Below are 21,863 nucleotides of genomic sequence, written 5' to 3'. Positions count from 1 at the left end.
TGTGGCTATGTAAAACAGTAATATGAAATCAGAATGTGGTTGGTGACGGTGGTGTGAAATCAAACCTGATGATATACATTTCCATAGGCCTAAAGTAAGTTACAATATTTGTATTAGAAAACAACAATTTCACGTGTGCAGATTTAGCTATACATTAAGTTTCACATAAGTGAAGCTGCATTGATATATCAAAGTACAAAAGTGATGTATATATAGCTACATATATATACAATTGAGAATACTTTAAAATCTTACAAAAATGCTATATGTATGTTTTCAAAATAGTGTTACAAACTATACACTGTATGACTTTATTCTGACTTTTTTGTGTGAGGAAGTCATCTTTTGTCACGGTTTTAATTGAAATACAACCTGGTTTGGCTACGGAGAAAAGCAGACCCAAAACGACATATTCATGTGGTATTGCTACTCTGAGGTGCTGATGTTTTGAAGCCTAGAGGTCTATAATATCATCCTCAGTCCAGTCTTGATGCATCCATTCAGATTCAGAGTTTTGTCGCCCTCTTCTCTGTGTTTCTTCACTTTCTGAGAATCTGTTGGGTGTGTAGTCAATGTAGGCATTGGTTGATGGTCTTATGTCCATGTTCGGGAAATGGTCGGGAGATCCAGAGGTAAAACCAGTATCCACTGTTCCCCTGAAGGCAACATGAACTGGGCTAGCTGTGATTGGGGAACCTTGTCCGTGAGTTACATCTGGGTCAACCATGCCAGTCATGGGTGGCGGGGACTTGAACAGACTTCCCACTGAAAAATCTCCTTGGCTAAGGGCATAGTCAATGCTGCCTATGAGGTCGATAGGAGATGGGGGTCGTATCTCAAACTCTATGAGGGAAAGGAAAGAGTCGTGTTCTACTTCTCTTTGCGACTGCCGGACTGCCTGCGAGCCACGGCTACTACTTATGACAGGGCAAGGCATGTGGTTAGGAATAATGGAAGACAGCGGCTCATCAAACGTAGACACTGCGCTGTTATCAGAACCTGATCTGTCAATAGGATAACTGCTCCAGTTATTTGGCATCTGATCTACCCAGGTATTCTCTGGTTGTCTAGACTGGCCATTCCCAATCTTACTAAAAACTCTATCCCAAAAGCTTGTGTTCTCAGATCCACTTGACCACTCTTGTCTACCCTGCCAGTGATCACCCCTCTGGCGGTTCTTTTGGGGAGTCCACAAGATCCAGGATCCCAGCGCAAGCAACACAAAACCCCATGCTAGCTCCACAACTCTGGCCCAGAACTGACTGAGCCACCAGCACCAGCTGAAACGCCTCCAGTTCCCCAGCACTCCATAGAGCCAGAGCAGAGTGTACACCTGAAGGCAGCAGCACAGAACCCCTAGCACGGCACAGACCACCACCAGCCGCCGAGCGTGGTTCTCAATCCGTTGGGACATTCCCCACTCGGGTTTGGGATTGCTGATGGAGAGCTGTAGACGGGAGAAAGACTGGCTGAGGATTTCAATGCAGGACGGCAGAGCACAGCAGAGGGAGAGAGTATGCAGCAACAACGGAAAGGTCAGCGACAGCACCGGGGAAAGTATATCAGCTGCGAGCAACAGGGCACAGTGTAACACAGCGAGTACTCCCACCACCCAGGGACGCTGCAGCTCCCGCGGCAGCTGACGCAGAATGACACCCTTTAGCGCAACCAGAGCGAGGACCACCTGCGCCCACAGGAGAAAGTGCAGGGGAAGATTATGGAGCGCCGCTAGAGTAGGTCGAGCCAAGATCTGCCGTGTCCCATAAGGATCAAGCAGAAGGAGGACAGCTCGCTGGGTCCCTGTCAACAGTAAGAGGCTATTCGCCAGGGTCAGGGGACCACAGAGTGGATGAACCAGTGTAGACGCGCCAATCATTCCCGTAACAGCCAATCCTGCCAGTAAGGCAAAAAGACCGGCCGATCCAAAGACATGGAGCTCCCAGGCGAAGGCAAGGGTCCGTCGCATGTCGTCCCAGAGCAGATTACTTCCATTTGAGATTGTTAAAGCAGCACAGGAGACGAGCTTGGGCACACACGGACCGCCATAACTCAATAGGTCGTCTTGGCCGATCACGAAGTCGGACAGACCAGCCGGGTCAGGGTCCTCTGAAAGAGAGATAGAGACGGAGAGGGGGAAAAAAAGAGAAAAAGAGACATTTTAGTTTAGGCTTGTTGTTATTTTGTGTATATATTTTTATATATTTTAAGATGCTTTATGTAAATGAGGGCTTCATGTCATTGACTTGTTCGACTAACCCTTCATTGATTTATTATTGATCAGAGGCAGGCGGCATTGTTGTTGTAGCATGTCAATATTTGCTGTTTCGTGTCTGTTGACATCTTGATCATCATAGGCACCATAGAGATCTGCTCTGTTATGACTATTGACTCTTCTGAGTTCTGTTCACCAGAACTTCCAAAATCTTCTGACATAATGTTCACATCGACCCTTCCCTTGATATAGGTGAGAGAGAGGGCAAAGATGAATCCCTTTGCATGTTTATGGTTTCCACGCCGTCATTAGATGAACTGAGGTTGTTCCTGCTAGTTGAGGCAGGATTTGTATTTGTGGTTCTTTCCACCATAGGTTCACTGCTATCCACAGAGATCAGTTCAGTATAGACGGGTCATCCACACCTGCCTTGTTTCTACTGCTGCACTCACAGGTTTTAGGGTCAGACTTTCCTAGTGAGGTAGGAGATGTGAGAATGTTTCTAAGAGATGAGTGTACCAAAGCCAGAACAATGAAGAGCAAAAACAGGTTCCACATTGTTGAGGTGGAAATTCAGAAGCCTTTATGAAATAAAGAAGGATGCATTTTATGTCACTTTGCATTGTAACATACATCTTGATCAAACAGCTGTCAAAGTGTTTCAATAAATCTTAATACAAACCACATAATTTGGTTTTGGGTCTAGTTGTGTCCTCAACTACACCCAAAATAAAAATTAAATCCAGTTGTAAATTTGCCTCTTGAAATACTTTTTTAAAGCATATTTGGACATGAAATACATTTTGGATAGAAATCTATTTGTGAATGAATGAAAACAAAATAGTTCACATGAGGGCTTGCATTTTTACCATTTCAACCATTGACAAAAGTGTTCTTCCTATAAAAACACCGATAAGAGCATTTGGTGTGCGACCCAGTACTAGATATCATATTGGATTGTGCTTGGATTGGATTGTGCTTACCTTGCATCCTGCCTTTAAGTAAATCGTTGATTACATAACCCCTCTATTTCTTATTCTGGTACACAGGTATCTCAATATCTGAACCTCCGATAGCACTTTCCATGTGCAGCATGTTGCCGGTGTCCCAACTAACTGGGCTTACTGTTAGAATGCTTCCAATTACCATCTCAAGCTGACGTCTGCCCAATTACTGTACCGGCTAGTTTCTTGGCAGCCTATCGTATTAATACCTACAAAAGAGAAAAATAAATCTAGACAAATTAGCATTTTTTTCCATTATTCTGTAAACCATAAAAGTGCTTGTTGATTATTATCCATGACCAGCTAAGCTAAATAAAGCTTTTATGTGTGTGTATATATACTTAAGTTAGACAGATAAACGGTCTTTGCAGAATAGGTCCTTCTACCTTCTAGCAGAGCTGTGTTGGAGTAATCCCTTCATTCTGAAGGATTACTTTAAGATTCTTAGAGTGGCACAGTCAGACCATGAGTGACACTAGTGGCACAGTAGCCAAGTCCAACTGAAATTATTTGTATTTAGATACAAGGCAACATGAGGCCTGTATATCATTACACCAATAAAAACACCATTCACTTCCAGCTACTACTGTTTTAGAGAATTGTTCAAAAAGTTATTCAAAAGGGACAAGCACACTTAATAATATTAATTCCTGCTGTCTGAATATTAGTGTATTCAAAAATAAAAACTCCCAGGCAGGAAAACCTTGCATAATTAGTCGTATGTGTGGGAATTAACTATTTCCTATCCCATGTATAACACAGATACACAATACAACTGGTGCATCTCTTTGGTCCACCTTAAGATTCGTTTTTGGCAGTTTGTTGTGGAGAGAATAGGGGAGGCCCGGAGTAACACATGGTTGGCTCTTTAAGGCAGACTGGTGATGTTAGATTTTGTTAAAGGCACATGTCATGTATACAAATCATTGTGATAAAAGGGCATAGTTTGCAAGAGGTCATGCTTTTGATGTTAAGAGTAGTTACCATGATCTGTAATGCGCCATAATCACTTCCACTTTATGTTATCACTTAACTTGAGTCTCTCAATGGCGCTAATTCACTTAAAACTAAATATTTTGGATGAGTTAAATTACAAAATTATTGTTTTATTACTTGACCCACTTGATTATGTGTCAATTTCGTTTAATTTGTCTGTCTATCTCTACATACCGAGTGCATATAGTTATCGACCAAAATAATGTACTCCGCGTTGATTCATTTTAAACCACGCAAAAAAAAAAAAAAAAAAAAAGAAGATGTCAATTAAACCACGTCAATTCGTATACTTCTACGAACCCCTCCACGCTGAAGTGTTGACACGCCATCGATGGACATGATACATGATAACACCATCATCTACGGTCACAGGGTAGGAACACTCCCTCTGTAGAGTCGATACGGCAGCGCTCGGCTCGGCTGCCCATTCCCGTCCGGGGCCTACTTCCGTCACTTTACATCTTTCCCAGTGAAACACTGCATATTCCTCGGCGCAATGCTCCCACTCATGGACCAGGGATGACGATTCGTACCACCCTGTTATTCGATCATCGATATAGTATCTTTCACCGGATATAACTACAGCCGTTCCGTGCAGAATCTGGTAAAACTTTTTTTTTTTTTTCTGTAATGGTAGCCCGACTAGTAGGAGTGAAGAGAAGCACACGTCAGATCTTCTTCTTTGCTTTTCCACACCGTAGTCCGCTGTTTGTGTGTTTTCTTGGGGGGGGGGCATTGTGTTGATTATCGTTAGCGAAGCAACACAGAACGGCATGTGGATGGTATCTAGACGTGTTTATCGCCTTTTAGTTTTAAACGTCGTGCCATAGCGGAAAGGAGAGGATTTCATTTTATTTAAGGTAGCATGAGACTGTCCGCCTGGTTGGGCTAATGCTAGCACAGCACTCGCTCAGGCGATCGACATCTAATCATGATCGCGTTGTTTTGGTTTTACAATTTTAAAACGACCTGCTTAATTTAAATGAACCATACTGCCGCTCTTTCGAATTGCTTAACGCGGTTCAGTCGTGCTAGCAGAGATGCTATCCTAATGTATACCTTGCTAGCCATGCTAGGCTAGCTTGCTATTACTATTGTTATAATCATTCCGATCATGTTGAATTGTTCTAATTTCGTATACATTTCCGATGGCTGCACATTTATTTTTGCACGTCACCTCAACCAAGCTACGTTTTGACGTATAGTAACCAAATGTTGACATCGAGTGGATTATTATGAAATGAATAGCTATTTTCAACATGGCACTCTGTCAGCCACACCGCCCGACGTGTGAAGGACCTTAACAAATAAATGTGATCGAATGTGACATTACTGCTGTTTTATTTACCTCCAAGTGGTTCTCATATCAACCAGGCTGACTGTAGATGTATTAACCAACCACCCAAAACAAAGCAAAACAATGTGTCGATACAGGATATAATTGATTCATTGCATTAAATACACCGCTCATTTCATATCTCTATAGGTCTGACGTGACAATGAATGGGCAAGAGGGTGGTGTTGTGTCATTTGATGAATATGTGCGACAAAAGGCCCGCAGCGTCCCTCAGCACCAGATGAAGGAGTTTTTAGAGTCGCTTGCCAAGGGTCCAGAGACACTACAAGAGTTCAGTCAACAGGGACATACAGCCACAACTACTACCATGGTGTACCAGCAAGGTGCCAACTGTGCCTACACAGATAGCACAGAGGTTGCTGGGTCTCTGCTGGAGCTGGCTTGCCCGGTAAGGCCTTTTGTAGGCGAATATTCAGATTAATGATTCGGTTTGGTCCATTACTAGTCCACTTATTCTTCTGTCTTGTTGATAGGTACAGGTGTCCGCAGCAGAGATATCACCTCAACTGCATCAAGAATCTGAGCAACAAATTCAAGTGCAGGTGAATAAGCCTACCATCCTTACACAGCTTATACATATTTTTAGATGTTTTTATAATGCAAATGCATTGTCGTAAGAAGACTCAACCACCATCCCTAACCCACAAAACAAAAGAGAAAAAATATATATTTTTAATATTAATATTCAACATATATGTTACGGGTCCTTTAATGCCAGGTTCCTAATTTGTATGCCGGCAATCAACAGTTATTACAATTGCGTAATAAAGACTACATGGGAAGCAGCTCTTCATAATGGACCTGATGAGTCTTTCCTTGCCTCCCTCTTCAGGTACATATCCAGGGGCAGCCCACAGGCCAGGTGATTCAGATGGCTTCTCCCACACAGAAAGACTTGCAGGGCATTTCAACCGGCCAGCTTGTCCAGCAGGGAGAGCTAACAGAGGAGCAGCATCAGCAGGTAACGCAGGATTTCCCGCAGAAAATATGTTATTTAAGGTGGTGGTGGGGGGGGGGGGGGGGGGGGGGAGTGCACTCTTTTACAAGTGGACCATTTATGCTTATTTTAATACAGTCTGTCAGACTGTTGCCCTGCAGCCTGATCTTTACACAGAGAGTGAATGAAGTTTAGAATATTTTATACTTTCTATAATATTCACACAAAAATAGAGGCAGGCGTGTGTTGCTTAGGCAGCTGCCTAAGCTGTAAAGTGCTGTGGTAAACCCTGGGTAACGTGTAGTAGTAGTAGTCAGTCAGTCAGTCAGTCAGTCAGTCAGTCCCTACAGAGAACAAACCCATGTCCTTTACTGGAAGCCGTCTCAATGTTGTTATGTCTGCATCCTACAGATTCAGGCCCAGTTGGTTGCAGCTTTGGCTGGAGGACAGCATATCCAACTACAAGATGGACAGCATATTCAGCTACAGGACGGCCAACATATTCAACTACCAGACGGACAACACATTCAGTTACACGACGGACATCAGATCCAACTCCAAGACGGACATCATATCCAGCTGCCCGACGGACAACATATTCAGATACAAGACGGACAACATATCCAACTGCATGACGGCCAGCACATTCAGCTGGACGGCCAACACTTTCAGCTGCAAGACGGCCAGCACATCCAGCTGCAAGACGGACAACATTTTCAGCTGCAAGACGGACATCACATTCAACTCCAGGACGGACAGCACATCCAACTGCCCAACGGCCAGCAGATCCAGATCCAGGCGATAGACCCTCACTCCACCGTGCAGCAGCAGAGCTCCTCCAGGGAGGTCGTGACACGGCGGGCGGGCACCCTCCCCACCGTCCTGCAGCCGGCCAAGAAGCGGAAGGTGGACGTCCCCCTGGCCGTGTCCTACGCCGGCCAGCAGGTGGCCACGCTACTGACCATCCCTCAGGGGCAGCAGCAGCAGAGCTACGTGTCCATACGGCCCGACCTGCTGACCGTGGACAGCGGCCAGCTGTACAGCACGGCGGGCACCATCACGGGCCCGGCCGGCGAGACGTGGACCATCCCGGTGTATTCGACGCCGCAGCAGCAGGGCGTCACCCACATCGCCATCGCGCAGGAGGCGTTCAGCAACGCGCTCCAGGCCGCCGGCGCCCAGAAGGACAAGGGCGCCCCGCTGAAGACGAGCATGCAGCAGCTCTCCGCCCGGACCCAGGAGGAGGTGCTGCAGACGCTGCTGCCGGCGCAGTTCATGAACGGGAACATTCACATCCCCGTGGCGGTGCAGACCGTGGGCGGGGCGTACGGCACCACCACGCAGTCGCTGCACATCTGGGATCCACAGCAGCAGCAGAACCAACAGGAGGGCCAAGATGGACAACAGCTCCATCTGCAGGTCAGGCAGGGGCCACAGCCTAAAGTCCACTGTATTATTAGCAAACCGTCCTTCCGTGGTCACAGTTTTAGCGCTAGTTTTGTTTTTACCAAGCAAATAGCTGGTTTTAATGCCGATTTTAAGTATAGCTCAAAAGCCTGTGTTATGGTTTATATTTGCAAAGTAAACGAATTACGGAAGAATATCTCTACCCGAGTGTTTTCATTCTCCCATTCATTTTCTCCCGCCCGTTCGTTGTCTTCCTCAGGGAGAGACGCAGTCTAACGGCCAGCCCCATATAGAGCTCCTAGTTCCCGTCTGTCTCAAGCCGGAGGAAGGCCTGGATGTCTGGCGCTTCTGGGCCCAGCGCAAAAACGCAGAGCTCGCCAAAGAAGAGCGAACCAAACTCGCCCCTATTGGCCGTGAGTTCCATCCGTGTTCTACCGCTGGCGTTGAGCGTGCCACATGGCAAAGTATCATGGGGCATCCGTGGCCTACTGGTTAAAGAGTTGGACCGGTAACCGGAGGGTGGCCGGTTCGAATCCCGACCGGTAGGCAAAAATATGGATGGGGGGGAGTGGTTGTGCAACACTCTCCTACGTCCTCATCCACGGATGAGGTGCCCTTGAGCAAGGCACCTGAAACCCCCACCTGCTCCCCGGGCGCTGCACTGCGGCTGCCCACTGCTCTGGGTGTTCACCGGCTCCCAGATGGGTCAAAAGCAGAGAAAGAATTTCCCCCAAAAAGGGATAAATAAAGGATAACTTAATAACTTAACTTAACTTATCCAAAAACGGAATCCATCTCAAGAAACAGCTGTTATTGTTGAGGTTTGCATTCCATGAAACTCTTTGAGGTATCCATCGAGGCCCACCTCGTTTATCCCCATTCCCCGCTCTCTTATCGGCAGGTCGCCAGCCGCTTCACTTCCAGGAGGACCTGGTGTCCAGCGCCGTGGCAGAGCTGAACCTGGCCCTCGCCCTGATGACCCAGGAGGCCCGCGGGACTGAGGCAGAGCAGCTGGCCCCAGACGTCCTGTATTACGTCTTTCTGTGTATCCAAAAGGTTTGTTTTCCCAAGCAGACCACACTAGTCAGCTCGTGTTAAGCTATTTCGGTAGAGCAAGACCAAAAGACGGATCTTTGTGTGTTTATTCCCCATGAAGTATCTCTCAGAGAACGGCCGCGTGGACGACGTGTTCTCGGACCCGTACTACGTGCGTTTCTCCCAGAGTTTACACAAAATCCTGGACGGATGGAGACCCAGTGTCCATCCTTTAGGTGAGAAGCAAATTCACGGATCTGAGATGATCACATCCATCCGTCCATACTCAAAAAGCTTCCGTGAGTCGTGTATTCAAGTGTCTGTGTCTGTGCAACGCGCGCTCCCCTTATCCAGGTTACCTGATCCCCAGTCATGTGACAGAGGAGATGCTGTGGGATTGTAAGCAGCTGGGAGCCCATTCACCCGCCACCCTACTCACTACCTTGATGTTCTTCAACACCAAGTAGGTCCCAGCTAAACCTCCACCGTTGACCCTTTGCTATGTCACAAATCGATTTTTAGATCTTATCTGAACACGGCATGGGTGAATGATTATTGGCACGCTGTGCACCAGGTACTTCCATTTGACGACCGCCGAGCAGCATATGAGGGTTTCCTTCTCCAAGGTGCTGAGACACACCAAGAAGAACCCCTCCAATCCCAAGGACAAGTCCACCAGTATCCGCTTCCTGAAGGGTCAAGGGCCACACCACCTGGGCCAGAAAGGTTGGCTATTATGCGTTCATGTTTATGTTCTGCCATGTTTACCCATCATGTGACACTTGCTCTGGAATGATGCTCACCTGAATGTCCTGACCCGTGTTTTTCAGTGGCGGACGACATGTATAACGAGCAAGCGGAGGATCCAGAGAACCCTCTTCGCTGTCCTATTAAGTTGTATGACTTTTATCTCTTCAAATGGTGAGTGGCGTCGCTTTTGTTACATTTTTCACGTTTTTCAGAATCTGAATCTGGGTGATGTCCTCAAACCCCTGCCATTGTTCACTTGAAAACCAACGTTTCTTCCGTCGTCTGTCCCAGCCCTCAGAGTGCCAAAGGTCGCAACGACGCCTATTACCTGACCCCGGAGCCCGTGGTGGCGCCCAACAGTCCCATCTGGTACTCCACACAGCCCCTCAGCGGTCAGCAGGTGGAGCAGATGCTGGCACGCATCATCGTGGTCAGAGAAATCCAGGAGATTGTTTGTCCGGCGCAAGGGAACTGAAACTAACCTATTGCCTGAACGCACTGACTGTTGTGCTAACGTAGCACGTCTTTGGATTGCTCAAGTCAAGACGCTGGCTCGAGTGAGATGTGTAATATGCGCAACTCAGAAGGGAGGTGCTGACCTCTCAGCCGAACATCCCACAGACCGACCACAACCTACACACAGCACGCACCCTACCAAACTCGGGAACTTTTGAGGTGGGAAAGTGCAGAAGGCAACAGCCTGATTGCGGTCAGATGAGGACTATCATGGGTGGTGCAGAATACATTATTATTTATCTTTATGGAGATAATTGGCCTTTTCCTTCCTTTCTGACCTTGTAACCTTGTCATACTCCTGTTCTGGTGCCAGTGGTCATTATAGATAAAAACGGACTGGTCTTCCCACTTAGGATTATGTATTGCATTTTTGTTTCGCTGTATGTATTAATTGAACTTTCAATTATTAGTGCCATTCTTCTAATGCTTCTAAATCTTTAAGCGGTGTAAAATCAAAAAAAGGCAAAAATGTTCACAAGATAAAAGTGCTTAGTTTTTCAGGAACTGTAAGACGTTTTTGCTCTCAGGTCAATTTTAAGAAAATAAACTTGATATGTTTTTGTAACACTAATTGCTATTCATTAGTAAGTAGTTTGTTACATATAGCAAACTTTCACAGTAAGCATTAAAAGGTCTTATGGCAAGTAGCACCCCTTACTTTTCTATACATTGAGGTATAACAGACATTTGTGGTGAGGGGCAGAAGAATTACAATTGTCATTTAATTTGCAAAATGTCTGCCATCTGAAAGTTATTTTAATCATGGCTCTCTAATTATAGCAAACCAAAGTCTAAAACTTACAGACGACCGACACTTTATTTTTTATACAAAACGTTTATTACTTTGATTTACTCATTAAAAACAAAACCCCAATTCCCCCATTAGGTGAGCAGCATCAAGTTTTTTTTATTTAGGCTCTTTCTCGTCAGGAAATATCAAGTTCAGTCTTTGAAGCGCCTTGGTGAAGTACTTTGGCATGGGGCAGGACACTCTGATCTCTGGTTGACTTTTGGTTCCGGGCAGAACCATCTGGCGGGCATGTAGGTGAAGAGGAAGATTACGGGTCTTGCTCTTCTCCAACCCCAGTTTTCCCAGCACATTTTCCGGTAACTTCTAAGAATAAAAATTGATGTTTTTTTTTTCAGTTACTGAACCAAAGACTACTCATGTGTTTCTGGTAGGATGCACAGTTAAAATGAAAGATGTATCTGCTCCTTAGCATAGTCAAGACAAATATATATATAGGTTAAGTAAGTTTAGATGGATGGAAAGGTGGTAGATTTGCTACAGATTAACCCCTGGATAATGATTTACTTGGAATTTCACCATGACATATTGGACTTACCTGGGGTGCCAGTTTACTCCAGCTAGAATATTTATGATCGCCAAGAATGGGACAACCCAGAGCACACGCCAAATGCACTCTGATCTGGTGCTTCAGTCCTAGGAAACCAAACACAGCAGGGAAACGGGAGAGCATAGTACTTTAGAAATGAGCAACGACGGGGGTCATGCAGGCCCACATTTCAAAACGTGATAACGGACTGTGACGATAAAATAACAGACAGCGCCTCGTACCGGTCAGTGGCTCCAGCTCCACAAGGCTGCAGCCCGCCCGGCTGTCCAGAACACGGTATTTGGTCACAGCACTCGCTGCTTGTCGATGAGCACGGATTCTGCTGACCCCCTCTCCCGTTTCGTTGAGCCGAAACATAGGGCTCAGTCCCATCTGACAAAAACATAAGGTATGCAAAATCACAAACAGGGTATTTATTTGTACGTTTTCTACAGTGGTTGGATTCACTCTGAATACTTAAGCGCCAATTCATGTTCACTTTCCCTTAGCGGCTTCAACGTTGCCCGACTCAAATATCTCAGCTGTCTCACTGATGGGCACGTAATCAGTTTTCATAATCATTAGCTGCTGGTTTCAGAGGGGTCCAATGAAAATGTTGACGGTGCTCCCCAAATATGCTTGATAGGAACACCTGACTAAGTACAAAGACATTTTATTTGAGTAATGCCATAGTGGTCACCTTGAAATGATGCTGCGCGCCCGCGATCTCTCGCTCTATGAGCGGGATGTCAATCACTCCCTCGGATGGCACAGGAACACCAACAGTGACGGCCCTGCGAAAGACAAGGCACATTTCAACGATACAATTACTGCATCACATATAGCACACGAATTCTAGCGATAATATCATTCCCGCCTCCTACCAGTATTTCCTCTGTACTTGATTATGCCTGTGAAGGTAAACTATGTGATCCACTGCCTCGTGGTTCCTGGCCAGTAGTAGAGTTCCTGACACTTCCTTTTCCAGTCCGAGACAGGGCTGAAGAGTCTCAGAGTCACCCTTCAGATCCATCATTTTGGCGAGGATCGGGAGAACCGAGGTGATGCATGTGCCCCCTCCGTGATCTGAGAATAAGGACACCCATCTTCAATGTCGTGTAGACACGTTACAATAACTTATATTTCATATTGGCATTCTTTACAAATTACATAAATAAGTGTATTCGTTACCTTTGACCGAAACCCCATAGGGTTTATTGAGAACAATCACATCCTTATTCTGGAACAATATAGTCTTATGGAGATGTTTAGCCAATACATTGGGATGCACATTTTGTAGTTGTTGAGTGAACTGTTTTAACTCAGAGACCCTCTTCTGAAGAGGGGTGGTCGTTGGTTTTATCCCTTTGGTGGTTCTTTCTTCTTCCCTCTTCTCTTGTCGAATCTTCTTTGCAAGGTCAATGGCTCTCAGAGGAGACTTCTCCTCAGACTCGGGACTCGGGATGTGAGGAGCGGTGGTCAGTGTCCGCCAGAGGACATGGCCTGCATCAGAAGTCATGGGTTGCAGGTTGTTTATTCTAGTATGGCGACGAACAACTATCATATTTCTTACGTGGCTCCAATTGTTACAGAAACTGTCGGTGATGGCTCTGCACCCCTTCATCGTGGTACCACTATTGAAACAGTGGATTGGGAAACTTGTTTAGATTGTCACATGGGCTTATTTCCTGTTTCTCTTCGTCATTTCCGCCTTTCTTTCGATGGGTAAACTCGTTTTCTGTCTAAACAATGCCCGGTGTTTTTCCTCATAGCGCTTGAATGGCATATAAACCCCGCCCATCCTGTGGATGTGTTAAAGAAATCAAACATCCAATTGAGCTCCCTTTCTGGTAGAGCATCAATAACCCAAATACGACCATGCGTTATGTTAACAAGAAATACGATTTATTTAAGGTTTCCCTTTGGCTATAACTTTGCATCCTGCAAAGGACGCATTTCCAACCGTAGTTTATTCCTCGGCCAGTTTGAAGAGCGCATGCGCAACTATGAAAATCACAGATAGCGTATTACGAAGTTTTAGGGTCGCCAGAACCTATCAAGAAAACAGTGGAAAGGTGAATTGCGTGGATTACAGCCCAGATGGCGAGAGTGCGATATCAAGTAGTGACGACGACTCCATCGTGTTGTATGACATCCGAGAGGGAAAGTAAGACATCATGGGAATGGGATTAAAAGGTTGTTGTCAAATGTTCATAACATGTTGTTTCCATAGTAGTTCATACGTGTCAACCAAGGTGCGTTTGTTTAAAATGGGAAAAAAATATTGCCTTTTCTGATGCATTGTTTTTTCTATGAATCCAAATGTGTAGACCGAATCGGACTCTGTACAGTAAAAAGTACGGAGTGGACCTCATCCGTTACGCGCATCGAGATACGTCCACAGCAGTCTACAGCTCCAACAAACTAGACGGTAAAGTGAACACTTGCTATTTGGGAAATATCCAGCATTACCAAATGATTGCACCATTTCAAGCCAACTGCAGTTCAAATAAATGAATACCGTTATATTCTTCCAGCTATTAAACTATCCACCTTGGTGATTTACAGATACAATCCGATACCTGTGTCTCAATGACAACAAGTTCATATGTTATTTCCCTGGTCACACTGCAAGGTAAGCAGTGCCAACCATCAGTGATAATCATAGTAAGACTATGGTTGTATGACAATGATACAATTTAACAGATAAAAGATTTTATCTAAATATAATACTATTGTTTACATTGTTTTTATTTTCCGTGGATGCTGTCAGAGTTGTGGCTCTTTCAATGTCACCAGTGGACGACACATTTATCTCCGGTTCGTTGGATAAAACCATTAGGATTTGGGATTTGCGTGCTCAAAATTGTCAGGTGAGTGGTCGAGCAACACTTCACATTTCGTCTTAAAATAGAACTTGAAGTAAAATTCGGTACTTATAAAGCAGAAAACATATATGTTTTAATATTTATTTCCAGCCACTTCAATGCATTTAGGTAAAAAAAAAAAAATATATATATATATATATATATTCTATTTATATATTGATTGTTATATAGCTGTTCCAAGTACTGCTGTTTGATATCTTAAATATGTAAAATATATATAAAAGAAGATTGTGTCATTGTGTCATTGTATATGTTGTGCATTCCTCTTGCGCTATTACTGTGTTTGGTAATAGAGCAAGAATTTAGCTAATGTGTGAGTGTGTAATGCATGTGTTTCAGGGTGTCACTAATCCATTGGGGAGGACTGTGTGCTCATTTGACCCTGAAGGGCAGATATTTGCTGCAGGCGTTGAATCGCAAACAATTAAATTGTACGACCTCCGCGCTTTCGACAAGGTAACATGCAAAACGTAATTTAAACCAATCTCTTTTGAGCATGAATAGCTTATGCCCATGTACATAGTATATATCTTGGTAACAGTTCAAATTACTGATTGGTTACAGTTCAAATGAGGGTGTTTGAACCGGAAGAGTATAGGGTTAGGGTTGGACTTTAAAAAAAGAACAATTACTTATATTGTTGTTGTTTTTAAACCTCTTGCGTGAGTCAATCCTTCATGCATTTTCTATGACTATATTTGTTTCCCGTACAAAAGGGTCCCTTTGCAGCCTTTGAGACCAGGTTTAGTCGTGTCTGCGAGTGGACCGGACTCTCGTTCAGTAGCGACGGAAAGCAGATCCTCGTCTCGACCAATGGCGGTGCCATCTGCATCCTCCACGCTTTCAATGGATCCGTGCTGCACACCTTCTCTGTAAGAGGTCTACAGTAATCAGAACATTATCGTAAGGACAAGAATCCGATCAATGGCATGCACCTGCAAAAACGGCTCAGTTTGAAACTTGTTATCGTGTCTTTTGTTTATTAAAGGGTTACAACAATAGCAATGGCATACCACTGCAGGCCTGCTTCACCCCGGATTCCCAGTTTGTCATGATTGGTAAGCCCCTGAATTGCCTCCCAAATTAATGTAGGTGCTCCTTTGTCCATTTTTGTAACTGTAAAAAAAACATTTGAATTCCTAAAAATGCTGTGTTTTTGTGTGTCGTGATGGGTAGGCTCAGAAGATGGGAGGGTGCATGTGTGGAGCACAGAGAGTGGTATGAAGGTCGCTGTGCTGGACGGGAAACACTCTGGCCCCATCAACACTCTGCAGTTTAACCCACGCTACATGACATTTGCCAGTGCCTGCACTAACATGGTGAGATCCTTTCATATGCAAACGTTACACCTTGGTATGCTATACCTTAAGCCTTAACCTTAACCAATGGACAAGTAAATAAATTCTGTCTTTGTTGTTTTGTGGTTATTTTTCAGACGTTTTGGCTGCCGTGCGTTGATGACGTATAGACCCGCGGCGCCAGGATGTTGTCCCGTCATTTTGCACCTTGAATGCAAACAACACATTTGGATGTGTTGCTGGTTGACTGTGAAACACTTTGTGTGTACAGTTGACCTCCAGCTTTGCCAATATGCTTTCAAACCATTACTTTTCTATATCATGTTTATCATGTTTTTGTGTACAGAGAAGGAAAATATATTTTGTAAAGTTTTTGGTAGTTTTCATTATTTAAAAACTGACAATTTAATGTATTCAATGGTGTTTTTATGAGACTCAAACTTGTGTTTTTCTGTTTTGTTAAGTTTGTTTTTCTAGATCTTTAAAATAGATTCTTCCACATCGTCAGGCATGAGTGCAAACGGTCGATCTGTGAGTTCATTATCACGTTGTCTTTTGAGTGCGTTTTTTCTAACGATAATAATAGGATTAGTGTTAATGGCGCTTGCAGTAAACGATTCTACACTTACACTCAGGCTTACTTGATGGATATTGTCCGGGTGGCTCTCTCACCAGTGTCATTGTTGTGACAACTGCATGGGGTTGAGACCACCAAAGGCTGACTGACGCTAGACTGAATAAACGTTGGTAAAAGTTATCAAGGTTTTGTCTTTTATTTGAATAGCTGTTGCTGAAAATAAAGTTTGTGTGGTTGAAGTAGAGGGGGCATGTGTTTAATAATGCATAGCTGCTTGGGTTGTGTACTCACCACTAAGTGAATAATGGATGATTCCCATCACAGATAACCTCACCGGACAGCCACACACTTATCTTTCTCTCACCCCAAGTGTGTGACCCTTTTTGTGTGTGTGTGTGTGTGTGTGTGTGTGTGTGTGTGTGAGCATACGGTATAGAATAACTTCTGCTGATAGTCTGTTGTCACACCAAATTCGACAAACTCCTTCCCTGTCCTCGTCTTTTTTCGCCTTCCTCCCCTTTCCCTCTTCCCTTTGTTCAAAGGTCCATTTGTTTCGACAATAGCTTAATTTTTCATTGTTATATAAAGGCAGACATATTTTGTATTCCACACATGTCATGGAAATTTACAACGAAACTTAACTGAAACTCAACATGCTTTTTCTTCTTTTTTTTACCTTTATTATTCCTATCATTGCACGTCATCTGTACTGTTTGCACATGATTTTTAAAGGTTACAACCTTTGTTGTCACTCAAAATGTATGCTGATGGGTATCCAATGGCCATGACCAGATGGCTTATCTGAGATCATGACGATACGTCTGTGTAAGTTGATATTTGAATAAGTTATTCAATGTCGTAATGGCAAGTGGTCCACATCATTCCCCATGTAATGAAATTAATAAAAATGTATGCCTACTCAGCATTCATATCTCCAGTCATTGATTTTCACACCCTCACTGACCACCCATCAATGGTGTGGTTATTGATATGCATAGAACTTCAGATCAGTGGTTAAGGTGGCCTATCCCTTGACAGGACTGTTATTACTCATCAGCCACAGTTCCGCAGATCGCATTTCAAGTGTTAGGATTCTCCCGAGTCACCCTCAAGGCGTTTATGTCACTGAAGCGCGTGGGCCCACGTCTGTCTGCTGCCAGTACAGACACTGCCCCCCCTGCAGCGCAACAAGAAGTGCCGACACAGTAGTTCTGGAGTGCTGGAGTGTAAGAGGGAGAGGATTCTGAAGAGGAGAAGCTGACTGCCAAAAGATGTCCCACCAAACTGGAATTAACGGTAAATTACTTTTATTTCGCAGGTTTTATTGTTTTTCTTTTTCTGTGTGTGTCCTTTTTCTCCAGTTGACCATAGTCTATTGGCAGTGATAGTGGGTAGTTTCATCGTTGTAATGTCATACCATTTGCTTGATTATTCAGCAGAGCATCCATACCTTTAAATATTTACTTTGATACTGAAACATTTGCAAAGCAATGATGTAAAGGGTTGAATTTGTGTCTACTTGACCTATTTGGATATGAACAAGTTTAGAAGACCACACATTTGATGGACACAGTGGACACTATTAGCTATAGTTGAACCAATATTCCACAAATAATGTTATTTTATTAGGGCATTGGTGTAATTGGAGTGCAAAAGAGAGGGCTGGAGGAAGCATAGCTCTCTCACCTGTCCTTACATCATTAATGAGACCACTGAGTTTGGTAACCATGGGGAGATTGAAGGGGAAACAAAAGCTTTTTTTCTCTTGTGTTCTGTTAAATCCATTTAGAAGAAAATACAATTCATATCTAAGATCCTCAAAGAGGAACCAATGAAGCAGCTTCATGTTGATTCTAACGTATAAACATTCCTTATCTGTGTCGCACTAGGCGATAGCGTGTCTGGTTGGCTGCAGATCAAATGTTCTACCCGGACTGTAGTCTCAGGTTCTTACTTAAGAAACTCTGTCTCTAGCTATACCTCCCCGTCTTTAGTTTTGACTTGTGTGCCTTATATCTGGTTACTTCAGCAACATCTGAGCTCAAAGAGTTTCTGGCCAGGGCAAGGGGAGGCACCATCAGAATAATGAAGATCATCATCAGAAATGGTACTCAGCTTTTTCTTTTATCACACTCAACAGTTAAACGGTGTCGTGTCTCTGCGTTAGGTTTGAGGCGTAAGCCCCGATGTGAATGACAGGGTTGTTGTTGTTGTTGTTGTCTCCAGAGGAATTGGTGCTGGGTTCCTACAGAGAGCCAACACAGCGCTGGGACAAGGACTACGACAGCATGCTGCTCCCCCTGCTTGTGGCTGGTGACCCTTGCTTCATCCTCTACCGCCTCGATACCCAGAATGCACATGGATACGAATGGGTCTTCATGGCGTGGTCACCTGACTCATCACCAGTATGTGAATTAATGTGGCGTACTGACTCGATGATTATTTATTTAAGATTGATTTGGCAGGGACAGTACACATCAGTCAGCATTTAATTTCACACTTGTTTAACAATATGTCAGAATTAGTACATTACATTATATTAAGAAACATTGATGGTACAGCAGCAGAGTTTATACAGGAGCTGGAGGTGTAGTTATGGGTACAGTTCTGGTGTTAATCAGCTATTCATTTATTTGATATGAGATGATGAAGTGACGGTCTTGTTGCGTTTCTTCTGTTTCTTCTGTGACCGTGACAGGTGAGGCAGAAGATGGTTTACGCAGCTACCAGAGCCACACTGAAAAAAGAGTTTGGCGGAGGTCATATCAAAGATGAAATGTTTGGTACAATCGAGGTTTGTGAAACACATCCGTCCATAAACGTACTATCCATCCATCAATACAATCCTATTCATCCTCCACTCATCCATCTGCCCATCCATCAGTCCATCCATCTGTTTGATGTGTTGATTGTTGTGCTTCTCCCTGCTGGTCTTTGCAGGACGACCTGTGCTTCCAGGGGTACCTGCGGCACATGGCCTCCTGTTCTTCACCTGCACCCCTCACACTAGCCGAGCAGGAGTTGCAGAGACTTAAAGCCACGGAGGTACGCTAAATGCACACTATTATAGGGCATGTACATCACGTTGACTGTAACATCCTAAATCAATGTTAATCTACTGTAACCTAAGCTAATGAAAACTTCATTTTGCCTTGCATGAGAAACATTGTGGCAGTTTCAAACACAGCAAATATGTCTTCCCATATTGACTAATCATTTTACGAATAATTACTAAACAATGACCAAAACAAATGAGCAGTACAGCTATTATTCCATCCTATCCTATGCTTCCAAAAATGCAGACGGTCAATGTGATGTGACGTTACGATGTACAAACCCAATACACGGACACTACTATACTCCACTACAACAAGATACCTGTTGTCTACGTAGCCCACACTCTAGGATGCTTTATTAACCATGCATGACCTCTCTCTGTTCCACTCAGGACAAAGTTGTCTGGGTGAGTTGACACTCTTTGTTTTAACGTCTTGTGTTTAATGAGAATTAGAGAACGATAATGTGTGGGAGAGTGAGGGAGATTAAAACCACCTTGTTCATCCTATCCGCAGGATGAACGCCGGCGAATCACTCCGACCGGACGGGCTAAGGTACGCAGCCACCTCTGGTCGTCCAATGGGCTTAAGGCGGTGATTTTGACATTGTTCTCACCATTCTGATTGGTTTAGAGGGTTTTTCCAACACTTCTTGCAGGTGACCATGGAATTTGGCCTAGACAAAAGGCCACAGACTCTTCAAGGTCTGGCGTTCCCCCTACAAGAAGAGGCCAAAGGAGCTCTGAGGCAGCTCAAGCAGAAGCGCATCAACTACATCCAACTGGTGAGCTGTGCACTCATTCACAACAACTGCATCCAACTGGTGAGCTGTGCACTCATTCACAACAACTGCATCCAACTGGTGAGCTGTGCACTCATTCACAACAACTGCATCCAACTGGTGAGCTGTGCACTCATTCACAACAACTGCATCCAACTGGTGAGCTGTGAACTCATTTACTTATTCAGTCAATGATTTAAAGCCTATCCAACAACCAGCTGTTTCAAGTATAAAAAGGAGTAAAATGTAAGCAGTAATAAAATAAGTAGTAAAAGACTTGGACAGTACTCCAATTTTATTTTTTAAATTGTCCAAAAATGTTATGATCATGTATTGTATACCTTAACCTATTAAGAGAATTCCAGGGGCAGAAGTTGAAAGTATTCCCCATTATTTCAGCAGCTCCTAACATCCCAACAATTAGCAACCATTCGAATATATATGATGAATGCATGTCGACCTCACTAGTTATCTTCCCCGACACTATCACCCCACACGTTCACAAAAAGAATGATGGAATATAGCAATGTTGATTAAATTCATACGTTGCTTGTTTATGTTGTTCTTTCAAAGTATTGCGTGAGATGTAGTAACTGGTTGTACATGTTGCAGAGGTTGGATGTAGAGAGGGAGACGATCGAGCTGGTCCACACCAACCCAACGGAGACCAGAGAGCTTCCCTACAGGATTCCCACCGACTCCCCCAGATACCATTTCTTCGTCTTCAAACACTCCCACCAAGACCAGCTTCAGGACGCCTTGGGTAACCCTGAGTGTGTGTGTGTGTGTGTGTGTGTGCGTGTGTGCGTGCGTGCGTGCGTGCGTGCGTGCGTGCGTGCGTGCGTGCGTGCGTACGTTCATGCGTGTGCGTAGAACTAGGATACTATTGGAGCTATTGCAGGAATCGACATTGTGTTAAACAGAGGATTTCATAAAAGAATGATGTAGTGTGTGGGCATGATGGGATGTGCTTTCCTTGTAGGCGCTCCTTTGTCCATTTAAAGTAGTGTGTTGCATTACACGCTTTAAAGTGGCAAATCAACAGGTCTTTACACCAGTGTCTTACTGTTCTTTCAGTGTTTATCTACTCGATGCCTGGGTACAGCTGCAGTATCAAGGAACGCATGTTGTATTCCAGCTGTAAGAACAGACTACTGGATGAGGTGGAGCGAGACTACCAGCTGGAGGTCACCAAAAAGGTGCAGGGCAGCCTGTTCGCACAACACCGCACGGGAAAAACACAACATGTCATTGAAATGATGTCCACTAACAGTACATTATTTACAAATGTAAATTATATGATAGATTCCCATATATGTTTTAAGAGCATTATTGTGTGTGTGTGTGTGTGTGTGTGTCTGCGTGCGTGCGTGTGTGTGTGTGCGTGTGTGCGTGTGTGTGCGTGTGCGTGCGTGCGTGTGTGTGTGTGTAGATGGAGATCGACAGTGGGGACGGCCTGACAGAAGACTTCCTGTACGAGGAGGTGCATCCCATGGAGCACACCCTGAAGCAGGCCTTCTCCAAACCCCGAGGACCGGGGGGGAAGAGGGGCAACAAGAGGCTCATCAAGGGGGCAGAAGAGAACGGGGACGACAGCTAGACATGCATACAAGTATACACATGAGCCAGTGGACCAGTGTATCCAGAACTGCTTTTTTCTTTCTTCCTCCTTTTGACAGTTATGTCCTCTCATAGACCAGAAGGGAATCGTT

General features: G+C 44.4%; 5 protein-coding genes across 7 annotated transcripts; 3 read left to right on the top strand and 2 right to left on the bottom strand.

The window, feature by feature from the left end:
• Nucleotides 1-454: 454 nt before the first annotated feature.
• On the bottom strand, nt 455-2,770 carry LOC311339117 (proline-rich transmembrane protein 3; the record flags this gene model as incomplete). Its single annotated transcript, XM_084464479.1, is given in 5 exon segments — nt 455-2,106; nt 2,257-2,350; nt 2,353-2,447; nt 2,450-2,618; nt 2,621-2,770. Coding segments are annotated over 5 exon segments (2,160 nt in total).
• A 1,841-nt stretch (nt 2,771-4,611) lies between these two features.
• LOC311338301 (transcriptional regulator QRICH1-like) lies at nt 4,612-10,979 on the top strand. 2 transcript variants are annotated; one of them, XM_084463522.1, is made up of 12 exons: nt 4,612-4,816; nt 5,699-5,957; nt 6,043-6,111; nt 6,402-6,530; nt 6,918-7,925; nt 8,173-8,326; nt 8,815-8,969; nt 9,070-9,184; nt 9,303-9,411; nt 9,523-9,674; nt 9,779-9,869; nt 9,990-10,979. In XM_084463522.1, exons 2-12 carry the CDS (start codon nt 5,712-5,714, stop codon nt 10,171-10,173), a joined length of 2,412 nt encoding a protein of 803 aa, XP_084319648.1. In that variant the 5' UTR covers nt 4,612-4,816; nt 5,699-5,711; the 3' UTR covers nt 10,174-10,979. The 2 variants fall into 2 exon arrangements, with proteins under 2 accessions (XP_084319648.1, XP_084319649.1); XM_084463523.1 differs by lacking the exon at nt 4,612-4,816 and adding an exon at nt 4,908-5,072.
• A 135-nt stretch (nt 10,980-11,114) lies between these two features.
• On the bottom strand, nt 11,115-13,206 carry rpusd4 (RNA pseudouridine synthase D4). 2 transcript variants are annotated; one of them, XM_084463524.1, is made up of 6 exons: nt 12,743-13,206; nt 12,436-12,637; nt 12,252-12,345; nt 11,794-11,944; nt 11,561-11,658; nt 11,115-11,328 (listed from the first exon to the last, which is right to left on the bottom strand). In XM_084463524.1, the coding sequence occupies exons 1-6, from the start codon at nt 13,173-13,175 to the stop codon at nt 11,122-11,124; spliced, it is 1,185 nt and encodes a 394-aa protein (XP_084319650.1). In that variant the 5' UTR covers nt 13,176-13,206; the 3' UTR covers nt 11,115-11,121. The 2 variants fall into 2 exon arrangements, with proteins under 2 accessions (XP_084319650.1, XP_084319651.1); XM_084463525.1 differs by having other exon boundaries at nt 11,115-11,325.
• A 207-nt stretch (nt 13,207-13,413) lies between these two features.
• On the top strand, nt 13,414-16,494 carry LOC311339474 (WD repeat-containing protein 82-like). The gene is made up of 9 exons (XM_084464873.1): nt 13,414-13,718; nt 13,882-13,982; nt 14,120-14,186; nt 14,325-14,424; nt 14,779-14,895; nt 15,156-15,311; nt 15,428-15,497; nt 15,616-15,758; nt 15,875-16,494. The coding sequence occupies exons 1-9, from the start codon at nt 13,558-13,560 to the stop codon at nt 15,905-15,907; spliced, it is 948 nt and encodes a 315-aa protein (XP_084320999.1). The 5' UTR covers nt 13,414-13,557; the 3' UTR covers nt 15,908-16,494.
• Nucleotides 16,495-17,585: 1,091 nt separating this feature from the next.
• twf2b (twinfilin actin-binding protein 2b) lies at nt 17,586-21,751 on the top strand (the record flags this gene model as incomplete). The annotated part of the gene is made up of 11 exons (XM_084463903.1): nt 17,586-17,610; nt 18,344-18,421; nt 18,541-18,719; nt 19,013-19,108; nt 19,255-19,359; nt 19,763-19,777; nt 19,887-19,925; nt 20,029-20,154; nt 20,764-20,914; nt 21,229-21,350; nt 21,584-21,751. 11 exons carry the CDS (start codon nt 17,586-17,588, stop codon nt 21,749-21,751), a joined length of 1,104 nt encoding a protein of 367 aa, XP_084320029.1.
• Between the last annotated feature and the right edge of the window lie 112 nt (nt 21,752-21,863).

This window comes from Micromesistius poutassou (genome assembly GCF_964030765.1).
Source record: "Micromesistius poutassou genome assembly, chromosome: 2".
NCBI lineage: Eukaryota > Metazoa > Chordata > Actinopteri > Gadiformes > Gadidae > Micromesistius > Micromesistius poutassou.
This window is presented reverse-complemented; position numbering and strand designations above follow the sequence as displayed.